Source organism: Ahaetulla prasina, chromosome 5 (genome assembly GCF_028640845.1).
Source record: "Ahaetulla prasina isolate Xishuangbanna chromosome 5, ASM2864084v1, whole genome shotgun sequence".
Lineage (NCBI taxonomy): Eukaryota > Metazoa > Chordata > Lepidosauria > Squamata > Colubridae > Ahaetulla > Ahaetulla prasina.
The window spans coordinates 66674376-66689718 of NC_080543.1; the positions used below are offsets into that span (position 1 = coordinate 66674376).

Genomic DNA, 15343 nt, shown 5'->3' on the forward strand with positions numbered 1-15343 from the left:
TACTACAACGGAAACAGTGGAGGAGCAAGGCCTAAAGCAAAATGTGATTTAATTAGTGTTCCAAAAGTTTCGATAATGGCAATTAAACTATTATCTTGGAATGTTAATGGTTTGAATTCACAGAAGAGAAGGAAAGTATTTCATTATTTGAAACAATTTAAAATGACATTACCTGTTTACAAGAAACACATATTAGATCTTTAGACCAGAAATATTTGATAAATTCAAAACTGGGAGTACATTTTGTTGCCTCTTTGGAGAAAAAAATGGTTTAGTTATATATAAAGAAGGATATATCAGCAAAATTAATTGAGGTGGATAAGCAAGGAAGATATATTGCTATTGAACTTTTGTTGGAGGAAAGAAGATTATTAATAGGAGTTTATGCAATCAACAACAAGAAAATTTTTTCAAGTTTTACATAAAGAATAGTATTTTGGGATTATAAATCATATATATTAATGGGTGATTGGAATGGTGTGTTGATACTCAAAAGATAAAAAAAGTTTAAGGAAGATATCAAGTCTAAATTACCAAAATTTTTTTGAAATGATGGAGGACTTGGAATTAAGAGATATTTGGAGAGAAATATAATACAGAAGAGAGGATTTTACCTTCTTTTCTGATAGGCATCAATCATTTTCGAGGATTGATTTTATTTTGATTACTAATGATTTGTATTCTAGAGTGAAGAAGACTAAGATTTGTTCAAGAACTCTATCTGATCATAGTCTTTGGATTGAATTTGATCGGAAAAGGAGGCTAGGAGATCATGGAGGTTGAATGAGAATTTGTTTAAATATGAACAAAATGTAAATGAATGTAAAAAGCAAATGAAAGAATTTTTATTATGAATATGAAAAAGAGACATCTATAGAGATGATTTGGGACAAAAGGCTTATATGAGAGGAAATCTTATACAAATGAATATTAAATACAAAAATAAATTGCAGAAAAAGAAAAAGGAATGGGAAGAGGAAGAGGAAATTAAAAAGAAAGAACAGTTATTGATAAATAGCCCAGGAAATAGTAAAATAAAAGAAGCAATAAATATATTAAGAGGTCAGTTTAATATGTTGATGGCAGATCAAGTAGCAATTAATTTACAATATGTAAAACATAATTTAATAATAATGCCAGGAAGATGGCTTGCCTATTTAATAAGGAAAAACAGAAATCACGACGATTGATAAAATAGAATATAGGGTAAGGAAGTTTATCAAAAGAACTTTGATTAAAAAGCATTTTAGAGTATTATAGTAAGTTATATACTAGGGATATGATTGATGATACAGAGATAGATATTTACAACAACAAAATATTTGTGAGCTTACAGAAAATCAAAGAGAATTGAATCAATTAATTACTTCAGAGGAAATTTTGTTAGCAATTAAAAACTTAAAATGGTAAAGCACCAGGTACAGATGGCTTAACAGCTGTTTATTATAAAAATTTACAAAATGAGATGGTTGAACCACTTAAAAAGTTATTTAATAAAATTCAAATGGGAGGAGATGTTCCTTCATGGAGGACAGCCTTTATTTCGTTAATCAAGGAAGATCGAGATGGTATTAAAGCAGAGAATTATAGGCCTATATCACTTTTAAATACTGATTACAAGATATTTGCCAAGATATTGCTAATAGATTAATGCCAGTGATGAATCAAATAATTCATAATGATCAAGTCAGGATTTATTAAGGGTAGGCAGATGAGATATAATGTGAGGCAAATTGTAAATTTACTTGAATATTTGGAACAAACAACCAAGTCTCAGCGCATCTTTTGGATGCTGAAAAGCTTTTGATAGATTGGATTGGCAGTTTTGTTTAAAGTAATAGAAAAATGCAATTTGGGATTATTTTATCCATGCAATTAAAGCAATATATCAGAAGCAAACAGCACAAATAATAGTAAATGGTGGGTTAACAGAAACTTTTAAAATTGAGAAAGGGAGACAGGGATGTCCCTTGTCTCCATTACTTTTTATTTTAACTTTAGAAATTCTTCTGAATAAAATCGTGGTCCGATCGAATAAAGGGAATTAGAGTTAAACATCAAGATTATAGATTAAGAGCTTTGCAGATGACTTGGTTGTTACTGTATCTCAACCAATATACTCAGCTACTGGTTTAAAAGATATAATTGGTCAGTATGAAAGTATCTGGATTTAAGGTGAATCAAAAGACAAAGATGATAACTAAAAATATGAATATACAACAAAAAGAAGAGTTAGAAAGAACTACAGGTTTTGAAATAAAGGTTAAATATTTAGGAATATATATTACAGCTTCAAATGTTAAATTATACAAAATAATTATGAGGTATTGTGGCAGAAGGTATGGAAAGAAATGGAGAGTTGGAAGTTACAACTATCTTTGCTGGAAGAATAGCAGCTATAAAATGAATGTTTTTATTTTTATTTTTGTTTCAAATGATACTGTTTAAGAATGATATTAAATTACAGGAATGGCAAAAGGATTAATAAATTTGTATGGATGGGCAAAAACCAAGAATAAAATTAAAATAAAATCAATACGTGAGAAGGATTGATGCCTATCAGAGAAAAAAGTATAGTCTCTTTCCTCCAAATTCCGCAATCTCCATACATCTCTCAACTCGAAATCTTCTATCATGTCAAAAAAGGATTTAGGCAGCTTTGCGTGTGCAGGTATCTTCTTAGAAGAAGTTCTCTTGTCCTTTCGTGTATCTATTACTCCATTCCAATCTCCCAATATAATGCACGATTTATAATCCCATAGAATCAACTTATCATATAACATTCTATAAAAATTTTCTTGTTGCTGATTGGGTGCATATATACCAAACAAGAGAGTCCTTTTTGTTTCTATTGTAAGTTCAATAGCAATATATCTTCCGTGAATATCTGCCTCTATTAACTTGGCTGGTATATCTTTTCTCAAATAAACCACTATGCCATGTTTTTTCTCCAAAGCTGAAGCAACAAAATGTTTACCTAACTTTGAGTTTATTAAGTACTTTTGATCTGATAATTTAATATGCGTTTCTTGTAAGCAAATCACATCATTTTTAAATTGTTTCAAATAATGAAATATTTTTCTTCTCTTCTGAGCTGAATTCAAACCATTGACATTCCAAGTCAAGATTTTATTTGCCATTAGTGGCCTGCTGAAGCTTTTGAGCGATCAGCTGAAGATTGTCCTCCCGTATCTTCGGCCGTGCTCCTCCCACCACTTCTGTAGCAGAATCCTGAACTTTACTTTGAGTTTGTTGCTCCTTTTCTTTACGCTTAAGGGCTCCCCTCGTCAGTCTTTGTTCTTGTGGTTGTTCCTCAGATGGTAACATCACTGGAGTCACCTCAGCTTCCACACGCATTTGAGTCTCTTGAATTCTTTTTTCTATTATTTCTACTTCAAATTTCAGCACGGTGGAGAGAAAATCTTTGGCCTTAAGCACTGTGTCAATACGATATCTTCTTCCTTGATAATACACTGTCAAACCAACTGGAACCTCCCATCTAAATTGAATCTGGTATTTCTTAAGTTCTTGTGTGAAAAATGTAAAGTCCTTTCTATCCCTTAACATCTTGGGAGGAATCTCTTTCAAAACCTTCAACTCCTGTTCTCCTATTTTCAAGTTTTTCTGAAAAGCAACTTGCAAAATTTGATTCCTCACTGTTCTTTTCAAAAAATAAACCACAATGTCTCTAGGAAGTTTCTTTTGCCTAGCAATCCAGGAATTAACTCTATAAATTTTGTCAATTTGATAAGCAACCTCTTGTGGATCAAGTTCAATAAATTCAGCCAGAGCTTCTGATAAATTTTTTTTTAAATCTTCCCCTTTCTCCTCATTCAAACCCCTAATTCTCAGAGCTCCTTCCATCATTCTATACTGCATCACCACCACTTGATCTTCATTTTTATCCAATTTGATTTGCATTCCTCCCATTCTATTTTCTATTTGTTGATTTGACTGAACAATTTCTTGCACCTCCTCCTCCACCACCTCCAATCTTTTTGCCAAACCTTGAAAAGCCATCAAAATATCTTCCCTTATTTTTTTATTATTCTCTTTTATTTCTTCTCTTATTTTCTCATTATTATCCATAATCTCCTTAAACCTTTCTTCAGACACTTTCCTTGCTCTTTAATCAAATCTTCTAAAGCTGGTTCAGAACCCTTCTACCCCCAGTCTTAGGTGGTTTAGTAGCCATTTCAGTTTTAAAATTCACAAAATATAAGTCTAAAACTTCTCTTTTCCCTTTAAGTATAGGAAACTCACTTCACTTCATTAGAATCCACACATAACATTTCTTATCTTCTTAGTTACACAGGCTGTTTAGAATTCCATTCGTCACTTTCACTCCCTTTCAGGCGCCATCTTAAAGAGTCAGTTGAAACAAAGAAAAAAAAAGTTTCTCTTTTTAAAAGGGAGAAGTCAGGAGATCAAAAATACTTGCAATCCAGTAATTGTTCGCTCGCACTCATTCCGTCTGCTTAAAGAGATCCATAAAGATAAGACAAATAGCAGAGATGGACACTTTCTTCTTTTCCTGCTTTTGCAGGTGCGAACTGAAGTCGGAGCTTATGGCAGGAATATTTATGGGACCGTCGACCCTCAGGGCTCTGCTTAATTAAAAACAAAGCCCCTGGGGAGGTCTACCACTACACCCCTGCAGCTCTTATCTTTTCCCTTTCATCCAGGGAAAGAGATTAAAGCCAGCTTTTCCTGGCTTTTACGATGTTCAGTGCGGAGCCCCTTTAATTAGGAGCTCAGCGAAGAGGTGGCGCCACCGGAAGTCTCCATTTCTATGGTTTTGAGTGTGTTCAGTTCCAGATTGTTTCAAGCCTAGTTGTTCAACTTCCCATCTGTATGCGGATTCATCATTGTCTCGAATGAGACCGATCACTGTTGTGTCATCTGTGAACTTCAATAATTTAACAGATGGATCGTTAGAGATGCAGTCAATGGTATACAGAGAGAAGTGGGGAGAGCACACAGCCTTCGGGGGGGGGGCTGTGCTAATTGTACAGGTATCTGATGTGATTCTGTTTAACTTCACCTGCTGCTTTCTGTTAGGAAGCTTATGATCCATTTACAAGTGTGTTAAGGTACCGCTAGCTGGTTTAGCTTAGTTAGAAGAATATCTGGAATGATGGTGTTGAATGCTGAACTAAAGTCTACAAAGAGGACCCTTGCGTAGGTCTTTGGATATTCAAGATGTTGTAGGATGTAGTGCAGAGCCATATTAACAGTATCATCTGTTGGTCTATTTGCTCGGTATGCAAATTGCAGGGGATCTAACAGCAGATCTGTGATGGTTTTCAAGTGGGACAGCACTAGCCTTTCAAAGGTTTTCATAACTACAGATGTTAAAGCAACTGGTCTGTAGTCATTCAGTTCCTGATGGTGGGCTTCTTGGCACTGGGATGATGGTAGAGTGTTTGAAGCAAGAAGGAAAGCACATCTCTAGTGATTTATTGAAGATACGGATGAAGATGGGGCCAATTGGTCAGCACAGACTTTTAAGCAAGAAGGAGGTATCTTGTCTGGGTCTGCAGCTTTTTCTGGCTTTTGTCTGTGAAATAGGTCTTACACTTCCTTTTTTGTGATCACTGGGGGTTGTGAACCCAATGGGATAGGTTCAATTGTAGGAGGTTTGGCTATTGTTGGTGTTTCTGAGATGGGGCAGTTGTAGGAGTTTTGGTTGTTGTTGGTGTGTCTGAGATGGGGGTTGTGGAGATAGGTGGCTGTAGTTTCCTTTCAAATTTTCAGTAAAACACGTTCAGGTCATCTGCCACTTGTTGATTTCCTTCAGCCTGGGAAGGAGGTTTGCCCTAACTGGTGATATTTTTAAGAGTCTTCCACATGTTTTGCTTCATTTGCTGAAAGCTGATTCTTTAGCTTTTCAGAGTAGCTTCTTTTTGCTGATCTCCTTTAATACATTTCTGGCCTGATTGTACAGCATTTTATCACCTTTTCTGTAGGCTTCCTCTTTGGAATGACGTAGCTGCTTAAGTTTAGCAGTGAACCAACGTTTGTTGGTACTGTATATTCATAAGTTTCTTGTTGGTACACATAGGTCTTCACAGAAGTTGACATATGGTATTACAGTTTCTGTGAGTCCATCTAAGTCTGCAGAGGTACTTTTGAAAACATCCCAATCAGTGCAGCCAAGGCAGGCCTGTAGTTTTAACTTTGCCTCCACAGTCCAGGTCTTCACTGATTTAATTGTTGGTTTTGTGGTTTTAAGTCTTGCCTGTAAAGGTACAAATTGAATCATGTTCAGGTGTCCACAGTTGCTAAGATGACCATAAGCATCTTTTAGTGTTGTGTAGCAATAATCTAAAGTATTCTTGCCTCTAGTGGGACAATTGACATGCTGAAAGTATTTTGATAGCTCTTTCCTTAAGTTTGCTTTTTTTAGATCTCCCATAATAATGGCCAGCGAATCAGGGTATTTGGCTTCAGCCTCCATAATCTTGTCAGCTAAAGTTCATAATGCCTTGTTTACACAGGCTTGTGTGGGGACATAAACAGCAATTAGTAGAAATGAGGAGAACTCGTATGGACAGTAAAATGGTTTACAGTTGATAAGTAAAGACTAAGTTTTCATTATAGAATTTACAGTCATGGCTGAAATTGTTGGCTTCAGAAATTTTCCAGAAAATCAAGTAACACATTTTGCTATACACATGTTTATTCCCTTTGTGTGTATTGGAACAAAACAAAAAAAGGGACGAAAAAAAGCAAATTGGACATAATATCACACAAAACTCCAGAAATGGGCTGGACAAAATTATTGGCACCCTTAACTTAATATTTGGTTGCACCACCCTTTGGAAAAAATAACTGAAATCAGTCATTTCCTATAACCATCAATAAGCTTCTTATACCTCTCACCCGGAATTTTGGACCACTCTTCCTTTGCAGTCTGCTCCAGGTCTCTCTTATTGGAAGGGCGACTTTTCCCAACAGCAATTTTAAGATCTCTCCACAGGTGTTCAATGGGATTTAGATCTGGACTCATTGCTGGCCACTTCAGAACTCTCCAGCGCTTTGTTGCCATCCATTTCTGGGTGCTTTTTGACGTATGTTTGGGGTCATTGTCCTGCTGGAAAATCCAAGATCTCGGACGCGAACCCAGCTTTCTGACACTGGGCTCTACAGTGCGACCCAAAATCCTTTGGTAATCCTCAGATTTTATGATGCCTTGCACGCAGTCAAGGCACCCAGTGCCAGAGGCAGCAAAATAACCCCAAAACATCATTAAACCTCTACCATATTTCACTGTAGGTACTGTGTTCTTTTCTTTGCAGGCCTCATTCCGTTTTCCATAAACAGTAGAATGATGTGCTTTACCAAAAAGCTCTGTCTTGGTCTCATCTGTCCACAAGATGTTTTCCCAGAAGGATTTTGGCTTAGTCAAGTACATTTTGACAAACTGTAGTCTTGCTTTTTTATGTCTCTGTGTCAGCAGTGGGGTCCTCCTGGGTCTCCTGCCATAGCGTTTCATTTCATTTAAATGTCGACAGATAGTTCGCGCTGACCCTGATGCTCCCTGAGCCTGCAGGACAGCTTGAATTTCTTTGGAACTTGTTTGGGGCTGCTTATCCACCAGACTATCCAGACTATCCTGCATTGCAAACTTTCATCAATTTTTCTCTTCCGTCCACACCCAGGGAGATTAGCTACAGTGCCATGGGTTGCAAACTTCTTGATAATGTTGCGAACTGTGGACAAAGGCAAATCTAGATCTCTGGAGATGGACTTGTAACCTTGAGATTGTTGATAGTTTTCCACAATTTTGGTTCTCAAGTCCTCAGACAGTTCTTTTCTCCTCTTTCTGTTGTCCATGCTTAGTGTGGCACACACAGACACACAATGCAAAGACTAAGTGAACTTCTCTCCTTTTTATCTGCTTTCAGGTGTGATTGTTTTATTTATTTATTTATTTATTTAATCGTATTTATATACCGCCCTATCTCCCGAAGGACTCAGGGCGGTTTACAGGCACTTAAAAAACACAAAACACATAAATACAATATAAAACAATTAAAAAACTTATTCTATAAGCCCGTTAATTAAAATATAAAAATAAAACCCAATTAAAACCCATAAATTTAAAATCTAGCTCAGTCCTGCACAATTAAATAAGTATGTTTAAGCCCAGCGTGAAGGTCGAAGGTCCGGAAGCTGGCGAAGTCTGGGGTAGTTCGTTCCAGAGGGTGGGAGCCCCCCAGAAGGCTCTTCCTGAAGCGCCAGAGCGACATTGCCTCGCTGGCGCGGCACCCTGAGAGACCTCTCTATGAGAGCGCCGGGTGGTGAGAGGTATTCGGTAGCAGTAGGCGGTCCCGTAAATAACTGACCCAATGCCATGTAGCGCTTTAAAGGTGGTCACCAAAACCTTGAAGCGCAGGAAACCACAGGTAGCCAGTGCAGTCTGCGCAGGATGGGTGTTATCACGGAGCCACAGGGCTCCATCTATCCTCAGTGCAAGCATTCCAGTCGCTCTCTTCCTCCGTCTTCCTCTGTCCCCAGATAAATCCTTGTAATAGGACCAAACGCCATAGAAGTCCCAAAAGGCCGAGGGGCATGGGTGATGTTATCACAGTCACAGTCACAGTCACGGACTGGTTACAAACAACTGATGCCTCCATCATCTCCCGCAGTCCTCAACAACCACCTCCAGACATGGCGGGATAAATCCTAACCACTCCAGAGGCCAGGTCTCTCAGACCTCTCCAAGAGGCAAGACCATAAGAGCCCATTGTTATATTGCCTTACACACCCAGGTGAGTTTAGAGTTTATAACATAACATGCTTGAAACAATCTTATTTATCCACAATTTTGAAAGAGTGAAAAAGTTTTATTTTAACATTCTTATCCAATAACATATCCAATAACATATTTAATGTACCATCATATACAATTAATTGGATCTGCCCGGTCACTACCCCCTTCCTTTTCCTTTTACTCTCCTTCTCTACCTTCTTCTACCTTCTTCTACTTTCCACAACCATCCTTCCCCTCTCTTATCTACATCCTCTCCTCCTTCCTCCCTACTCCTTTCTTCTCCCTCTTCTATCCCTCTTCCTTCCTTTCCTCTTCCTCCTCTTCTCTTTCCTACCTCCTTCTCTCTTCTACTTCCTTCTTTCCCATCATTCTGAAGTGGTAGCCGGGCAGCTCCGATCTTACATTAATCAATCATCTTTATACATTAACTATCAATCCCTTTTCTACCCCCTCCCCCTTTCTTCCCCTTCCTCCCCCCACCCCCCGGGACTTCCGAGAACCGAATACAGGGTATGAAACTAACAACAAAAATTAAAATATAGCACAAATCATAATCCATAATCATTCCTTAAAACCTCCACTCCCCTTCCAGAGACAAAGAAGATACTTTTCTTCCAATCCATTATATATCAGACCATTCCACTCCTAGAGTTCTCAGAAATTTCCGATTGAGTTAGTGTTTGTTCTTGAATAAAGTACATAGTTTTTAATATCCAACCTTCATCAATCAATATCAAAACAACGTTCCATCTTCCAATATTCACCAAGGGTTCTTCTAAAATGTCTTTCTTCCTTAAGCAGTCTCTCAAGAATAGTTCATATTTCCAACTTAATTTCTTTAATTTTCTGTCCAACCTTCAAGGGTAAACAATAGTCCATCTTTTCACATCTTTAACATTTATATACAACAAATAATATTACAAATATCCAATATATCAATTGTAATAATTAAAATCTTCACTTTACCTTACTTATATCAAATAACATTATTAAAATTACACCTATAACTTATCCAAAATATATCTATTATAACAATTACATTCTAATTAGCCATATAACAACATTACATCCATCTCTTAAATATAATATTTAATCCAAATTCCTAAATTTTACTATCTATCCTCCAAAGTTAAACAATATTCCATCTTCCTATTCCTTTATACCTTAAATATATCAAATAGTACCCCTAAAATTACACATTTATATCCACAATAAATCATTTACAAAAATTAACCATAATCATATATAATAAAGTTAAACATTCTCCTCCTTCTTCTGTCTTACATTTTCCACCATCTATTCACCATTCAACTTAACACCTATTAATAAAGAATTCCCAATCTTTAATACATTAGTATAAAAATCTCGTGCTTTACAAATTGTATTGAGAAAATACTTTCTTCCTTTATAATTCACTGTTAAATCAGCTGGAACCTCCCATCTAAAATATATCTAATGTTTCTTAAACTCATCCACCAAAAGGCAAATTCTTTTCTCTTTCTTAACATTTTAGGAGGAATTTCCTTCATCATTATTATATCTTGTCCTAATATTTGAAATTTATTTTTATAAAATGCTTGCAAAATTCCATACCTAATCTTCTTATTTGTAAAATAAATAACCACATCTCTCGGTAAACACTTCTGCCTTGCCCACCAAGAATTAACACAATAAATTTTTCAATATTAACTTCAAAATCTTCTGGTTCCACTCCCTCTATCTGAGCAAAGGCCTGAATAAAAATCTCTTTCAAATTTTCTTCCTTACACTCTTTTAATCCTCTCACCCTTATAGCATATTCCATTAATTTATATTGTAATATAACCCTTTCTTCATCTGCCTTATCAACCTTAACCTGAATATCATCTATTTTATTTTCTAAATTCAGATTAATTTGAACTTCATCTATTTTCCTTTGCAAATCTAAATTAATTTGGTTAAATTCATCCAGTCTTTCTTCTGTCTGTGTGCTAGATAACAATAATGGGGTAATTGATTCCTTTAATTTTTTCATCTCCCTCCTCTGCTCTTCCACCAAATCTTTAAAATCCAGTATTTCTTTCTCCATTTCATTAAATTTTTGATCTATTTCTAAAAGATGAGTCTCCATAAGCTCCTGTAAAAAATTCCTTAGACTTTCTTTAATATCCTCTCTCAATTTCCGTACCTGAAGTGAAGAAATTTCCAATATTTTAGAAGTGGTTAAATCTCTTTGCTTAAAGGCCATTTTTAAACTAAGTAATATCAAGAAGAAGAAGAAAAAAAGGAATAAAAAGAAAAAAAAATCAATAAACTTTTCTTCTTAAACACTATATGAAAAAGATAATAAAAAAGAAGAGATTTTTAAAAAGAAAGAATTCCATTTAAAAAAAAAATTCTTGTTATATTCTTCTTAAAGGTTCCATGCCAGCAATTGTAATCAGCATTTCCTTAGCTTTCGCTTATGTTAGCTTTCACTTTCAAGAACACCATCTTTCATCATCTCCACTCTTAAATACAAATACCTTCTCTGTCAGGGAGTTAAAATCATCTTACAATCAAATGCCAGCCCTCCTGTTTTCAGCTCTTTCTGTGTTGGCAATCTATCAATAATCCTTTTCAGTCACGGAGATGGACGCTGCGTTTTGTTCTGCTTGTGCAGAAGCGTTCTGGATTCTGGAGCTTTTTTCGAGCTATAGAAGGAGCGTTCCCAACAAACCACCAGAAATCATTCTGGCGCTTTTTGGGGGGGCTCTACTTCAGCTCAAATGCTCATCTCCCCCTCTTTGCCCGAGGGCAGAGATTTACGAGCTGTTGACAGCAGATTAACGCTGTCTAAACAGCTCTTACAAAATCACACAGAGCTGGCGGACTGAGATCGCCCGCCATTAACGAAGCGGAGCCACCCGGAAGTCTCTACGAAGCGGAGCCACCCGGAAGTCAGTATTTCATCCATCTTGTTAGCAAGTGAAAGTAAATTTGTCAGGAAGATCAAGGGCAGAGCAGTTCTATTTCCCCTATTCCTTAGCTTGTTTAAAATTCCTGCCCTTTTACCTCGTCTCCGTTTCCTCCGTTTGGTTTTCTTGGTAATCCATAGCTCTGGGGAAATATTAGTTGTTAGTATAGTGAACTGAGCCAGAGGGAGAGCCATATCACCTTTAAAAATCTTAGCCCTGAATTCTCAAGCTAATCATAGCTAACCCTAACTCTTACATACCTCATTTCTGATTTCAGATCACATATATTAATATTTACAAGTAGAATGTATATACATGAAACCATTATTGATTGAATCCTTATGTTTTAAGCTTTTTAAAATCCCAAACATATTCCTTTCCCCACCTCCCAATTGGAATGAGGGAAATGCAATGAATGAAATCACTCCTGTTTTAAAAATCTAGGTTCCAGACATGAGGAAAGTCTTATAACTGATGCATGATCCAGAGGAGTAATAGGCTCCCCTATTTCGAATGGGTCATGGTAGTTAGACAGCCACTTTATAGTTCTTAGCCTTTAGACAGCCTTTCTCTGGAATATTTTAATTTGGGTTTCTGCACTGAGCTGAGTGCTGGGCCTGTGGTTTAAATGGTCCCTTCTGATTCTGTGATTCTAGTTTGCATAGTCAAATTCCACTATGTAGTCAGTAATTCTTTAAAAAGAGTTAAACTGTAGACAGTGACTTCTGCAGGTAACCATTAAACAGTTGTGATTAGTCTTAAAGACAATATGAGACTGTGTAATATGTTCTTTATTTGAATTGTTTTTTCCCTGGTGCTTCAAATGAAGTCTGCTTATTTTGGTTGTGCTTTTTTCTACACAGAAAAGGGGAACCTGTATGCCACTGGGGGTAACAGTGAAGGACAACTGGGATTAGGAGGCACAGAAGAAAGAAGTGCATTTCATCTAGTTAGTTATTTTACCAGTCAGCACAAGATCAAACAGTTAGCAGCTGGATCCTACACATCAGCAGCATTAACTGGTGAGCCCAGTAGTGACTTATATGAAAATTATGCTGAAGAGGAAGTTAGCTGAAAGTTTAAGTATTTTTCCATTAGGTCTTTATGGAAACCAAAAATCAAAAATATTTAGTATATCAAAGGGCATTTCCCCCCACAAAATAGGGTGTGAAATGCAGACAGTAAATGCAGAAAGTAGCATTTTATAAGCTTCCTTAAGCTTATAAAGTCCTTAAAGGGGCTATTATTAGATGATATTTATATGCCTATAACATGAATTTGATCACTAAAACTTAAACAATGACCAAATAAACAAGTTCTAAAAAAATGGTAATTTGGATATAAGCAAAAAATTCATTTTCCTCCCAGCTTGGACATAAGTGAGACCATTGCAGGTTATCAAGGGCAGATTGTAGTGGAGTCTAAAGCATCCTTACAGTTTTGTAAGTAATGTCCATAAATACAGAGAAACATAGAAAACTGACAGCAGCAAAAGACCTAATGGCCCATTATGTCTGCATTTTGAGTTTTTTCCCTTGTTTTTGTTTTGTTTTTAATTTGTTTTTAATTTTTTTGTTGGATGATGGGAGCACATTTAAACTCAGATACTGATAATAGACCCACTACTAAAATTGTTTCCAAGCTTCCATTACTCTTTTTATGAAGTAATATTTTCAAAAATTACTTTTGAACTTCCTGTCAGTTTGAAGTTATGTCCCCATGTTCTTGATTTTAGCTTAATATTGAAAATACTGCCCTCTACAACTTATTCAAACCCTTAACATATTTAAAGGCTTCAATCATGCCCCCACCTTTCCCTTCTGTCCTCCAGCCAGCGGTCCCCAACCTTTCCAGCTTTGCAGACAGGTGGTGAAGGGAGGGAGAGAGAGAAAGAAGATGGTTTCGCGTGAGCAGCGGGTGAGTGCACTCATACATGCAGCTCCATTTGCAGCTTCTGCAAATGGAGCTGTGGCGTGCACTCACCCTCTGGGAACTTCTATTGTTTCTGAACCTTTTCTCTCTCTCCATAGTTTTAAACCTTATTTCCTTAGACTTTGCTTCTTTAAATAATTTAGAGTTTTTTTACAATAATAATCTTTCTTATTTTTAAGAGGATGGACAACTTTTTATGTGGGGAGACAACTCTGAAGGCCAAATAGGCTTGGGAAATGAAGCTAATGCATATGTTCCTCATCAAGTAGATGTTGGGAAACCTGTTTTCTGGATCTCTTGTGGATATTATCATTCTGCCTTAATAACATGTAAGTGTAAAATTACTTATATATGTTCAAAGTCCAATATTGTGGCTTGAAATCCTGTATTTGCCGTGCTATATGATGCTGATCAAGTGGTATATCAATCACTTTTAGAGCAGTCTTAAATGGGCTAAGAGGGTGGAGTAAAGGTAATAATTTTCTATCATTTACAAAGTCCTAATAGTTTGTGATAGTCAAGACCAAAAAGTAGTCTTTTTTGCATCTCTGCTACCTAGATTTTTTTTTAATATCCTCTGTAGTTTCACAGATAGTGGATTATTAATGCAAGCTCTAGAGGACAATAGGAAATATGATTTTGAGTTTTCCCAAGAAATAAAAAAAAATCCTTGGATCTAAAAACCAAAAGTTAATATTCTACATTGCCCGCCCCCCTCCATATTATTCTTCAGAATTTGGCAATAGCTGTGGGAAGAATCATATTCACAGGGTTTCCATGTATTTCCATGGTGTCATGGCTTTTTGCTGTTGGTAAATGTCTGTCTGTCAATCTCCCTAATAAAGGATCTTTTTCTTGAGCTCTCCAGAAACTGTTTGTGATGCTTAGCATTACACAGTTTATTTTTCAAAAAGTTGAAGTTAGCATAGCTGAAAAAGTTTCTTGGATGAGAAGTGAAACATCTTCAAAGAAAAATTAGGAAGTCCAGTTGCCTCTTGAAAAAAGCACCTTTGGGACAGCCATGACCTGGATGACTGAGAATCTCCATAGACATTGAAGTTAGCATAGTTCAGAAGATAATACAAGTATAACAAATAAAGTTTGCATAAAATATTCCACAAATGAATGTCTTATCTCTTTGTGTCATGTATCTTAATGTTCCCACTTTGTTTCCTACAGGTGATGGAGAACTTTATACTTTTGGGGAATCTGACAATGGAAAACTAGGTTTGTCACTTGAACAACTGAAAAACAATAGAGTCCCACAGCTTGTTTCTGGAATTCCAAGTAGGGTTAATAAGGTTGCTTGTGGAGGAGGACATACAGTAGCACTGGCAGGTATATATGCTTCAATATTTTTTCTGTTGCTTTCTAGTATATAATTGGTGTTCATAGTCACCACTCTGAACAAATTACGATTATTATTTTATTTATTTTATTTATTCATATTTTTATACCGCCCTTCTCCTAAGACTCAGGTACGATACAAATAGTCTTCAATTTATAATCACAATTGGGACTGGAATTTCCATTGCTAAGCAAGGTGGTTGTTAAATGACTTGTGCTCAATTTTACACCTTTTTTGCCATGTTAAGTGAATCACTGCAATTGTTGAGTGAATCATATGGTTGTTAAGTGACTCCAGCTTCCCCTTTGCTTGTCAGCTGGGAAGGTTGTAAAGTTATTTATTTTTCAT

General features: G+C 36.2%; 1 protein-coding gene across 6 annotated transcripts in view; it reads left to right on the forward strand.

Moving 5' to 3' along the window:
- The window catches only part of RPGR (retinitis pigmentosa GTPase regulator), a 139565-nt gene that overhangs the window by 39085 nt on the left and 85137 nt on the right, over nucleotides 1-15343 (forward strand). For 4 of the 6 annotated variants that reach the window (XM_058186589.1, XM_058186591.1, XM_058186588.1 and 1 more), the window contains 3 exons: nucleotides 12579-12737; nucleotides 13827-13976; nucleotides 14827-14985. In XM_058186589.1, the coding sequence (XP_058042572.1) occupies nucleotides 12579-12737; nucleotides 13827-13976; nucleotides 14827-14985 (468 nt within the window). The remainder of the gene's footprint in view (nucleotides 1-12578; nucleotides 12738-13826; nucleotides 13977-14826; nucleotides 14986-15343) is intronic. The other 2 variants (XM_058186586.1, XM_058186587.1) reach the window with 2 other exon arrangements.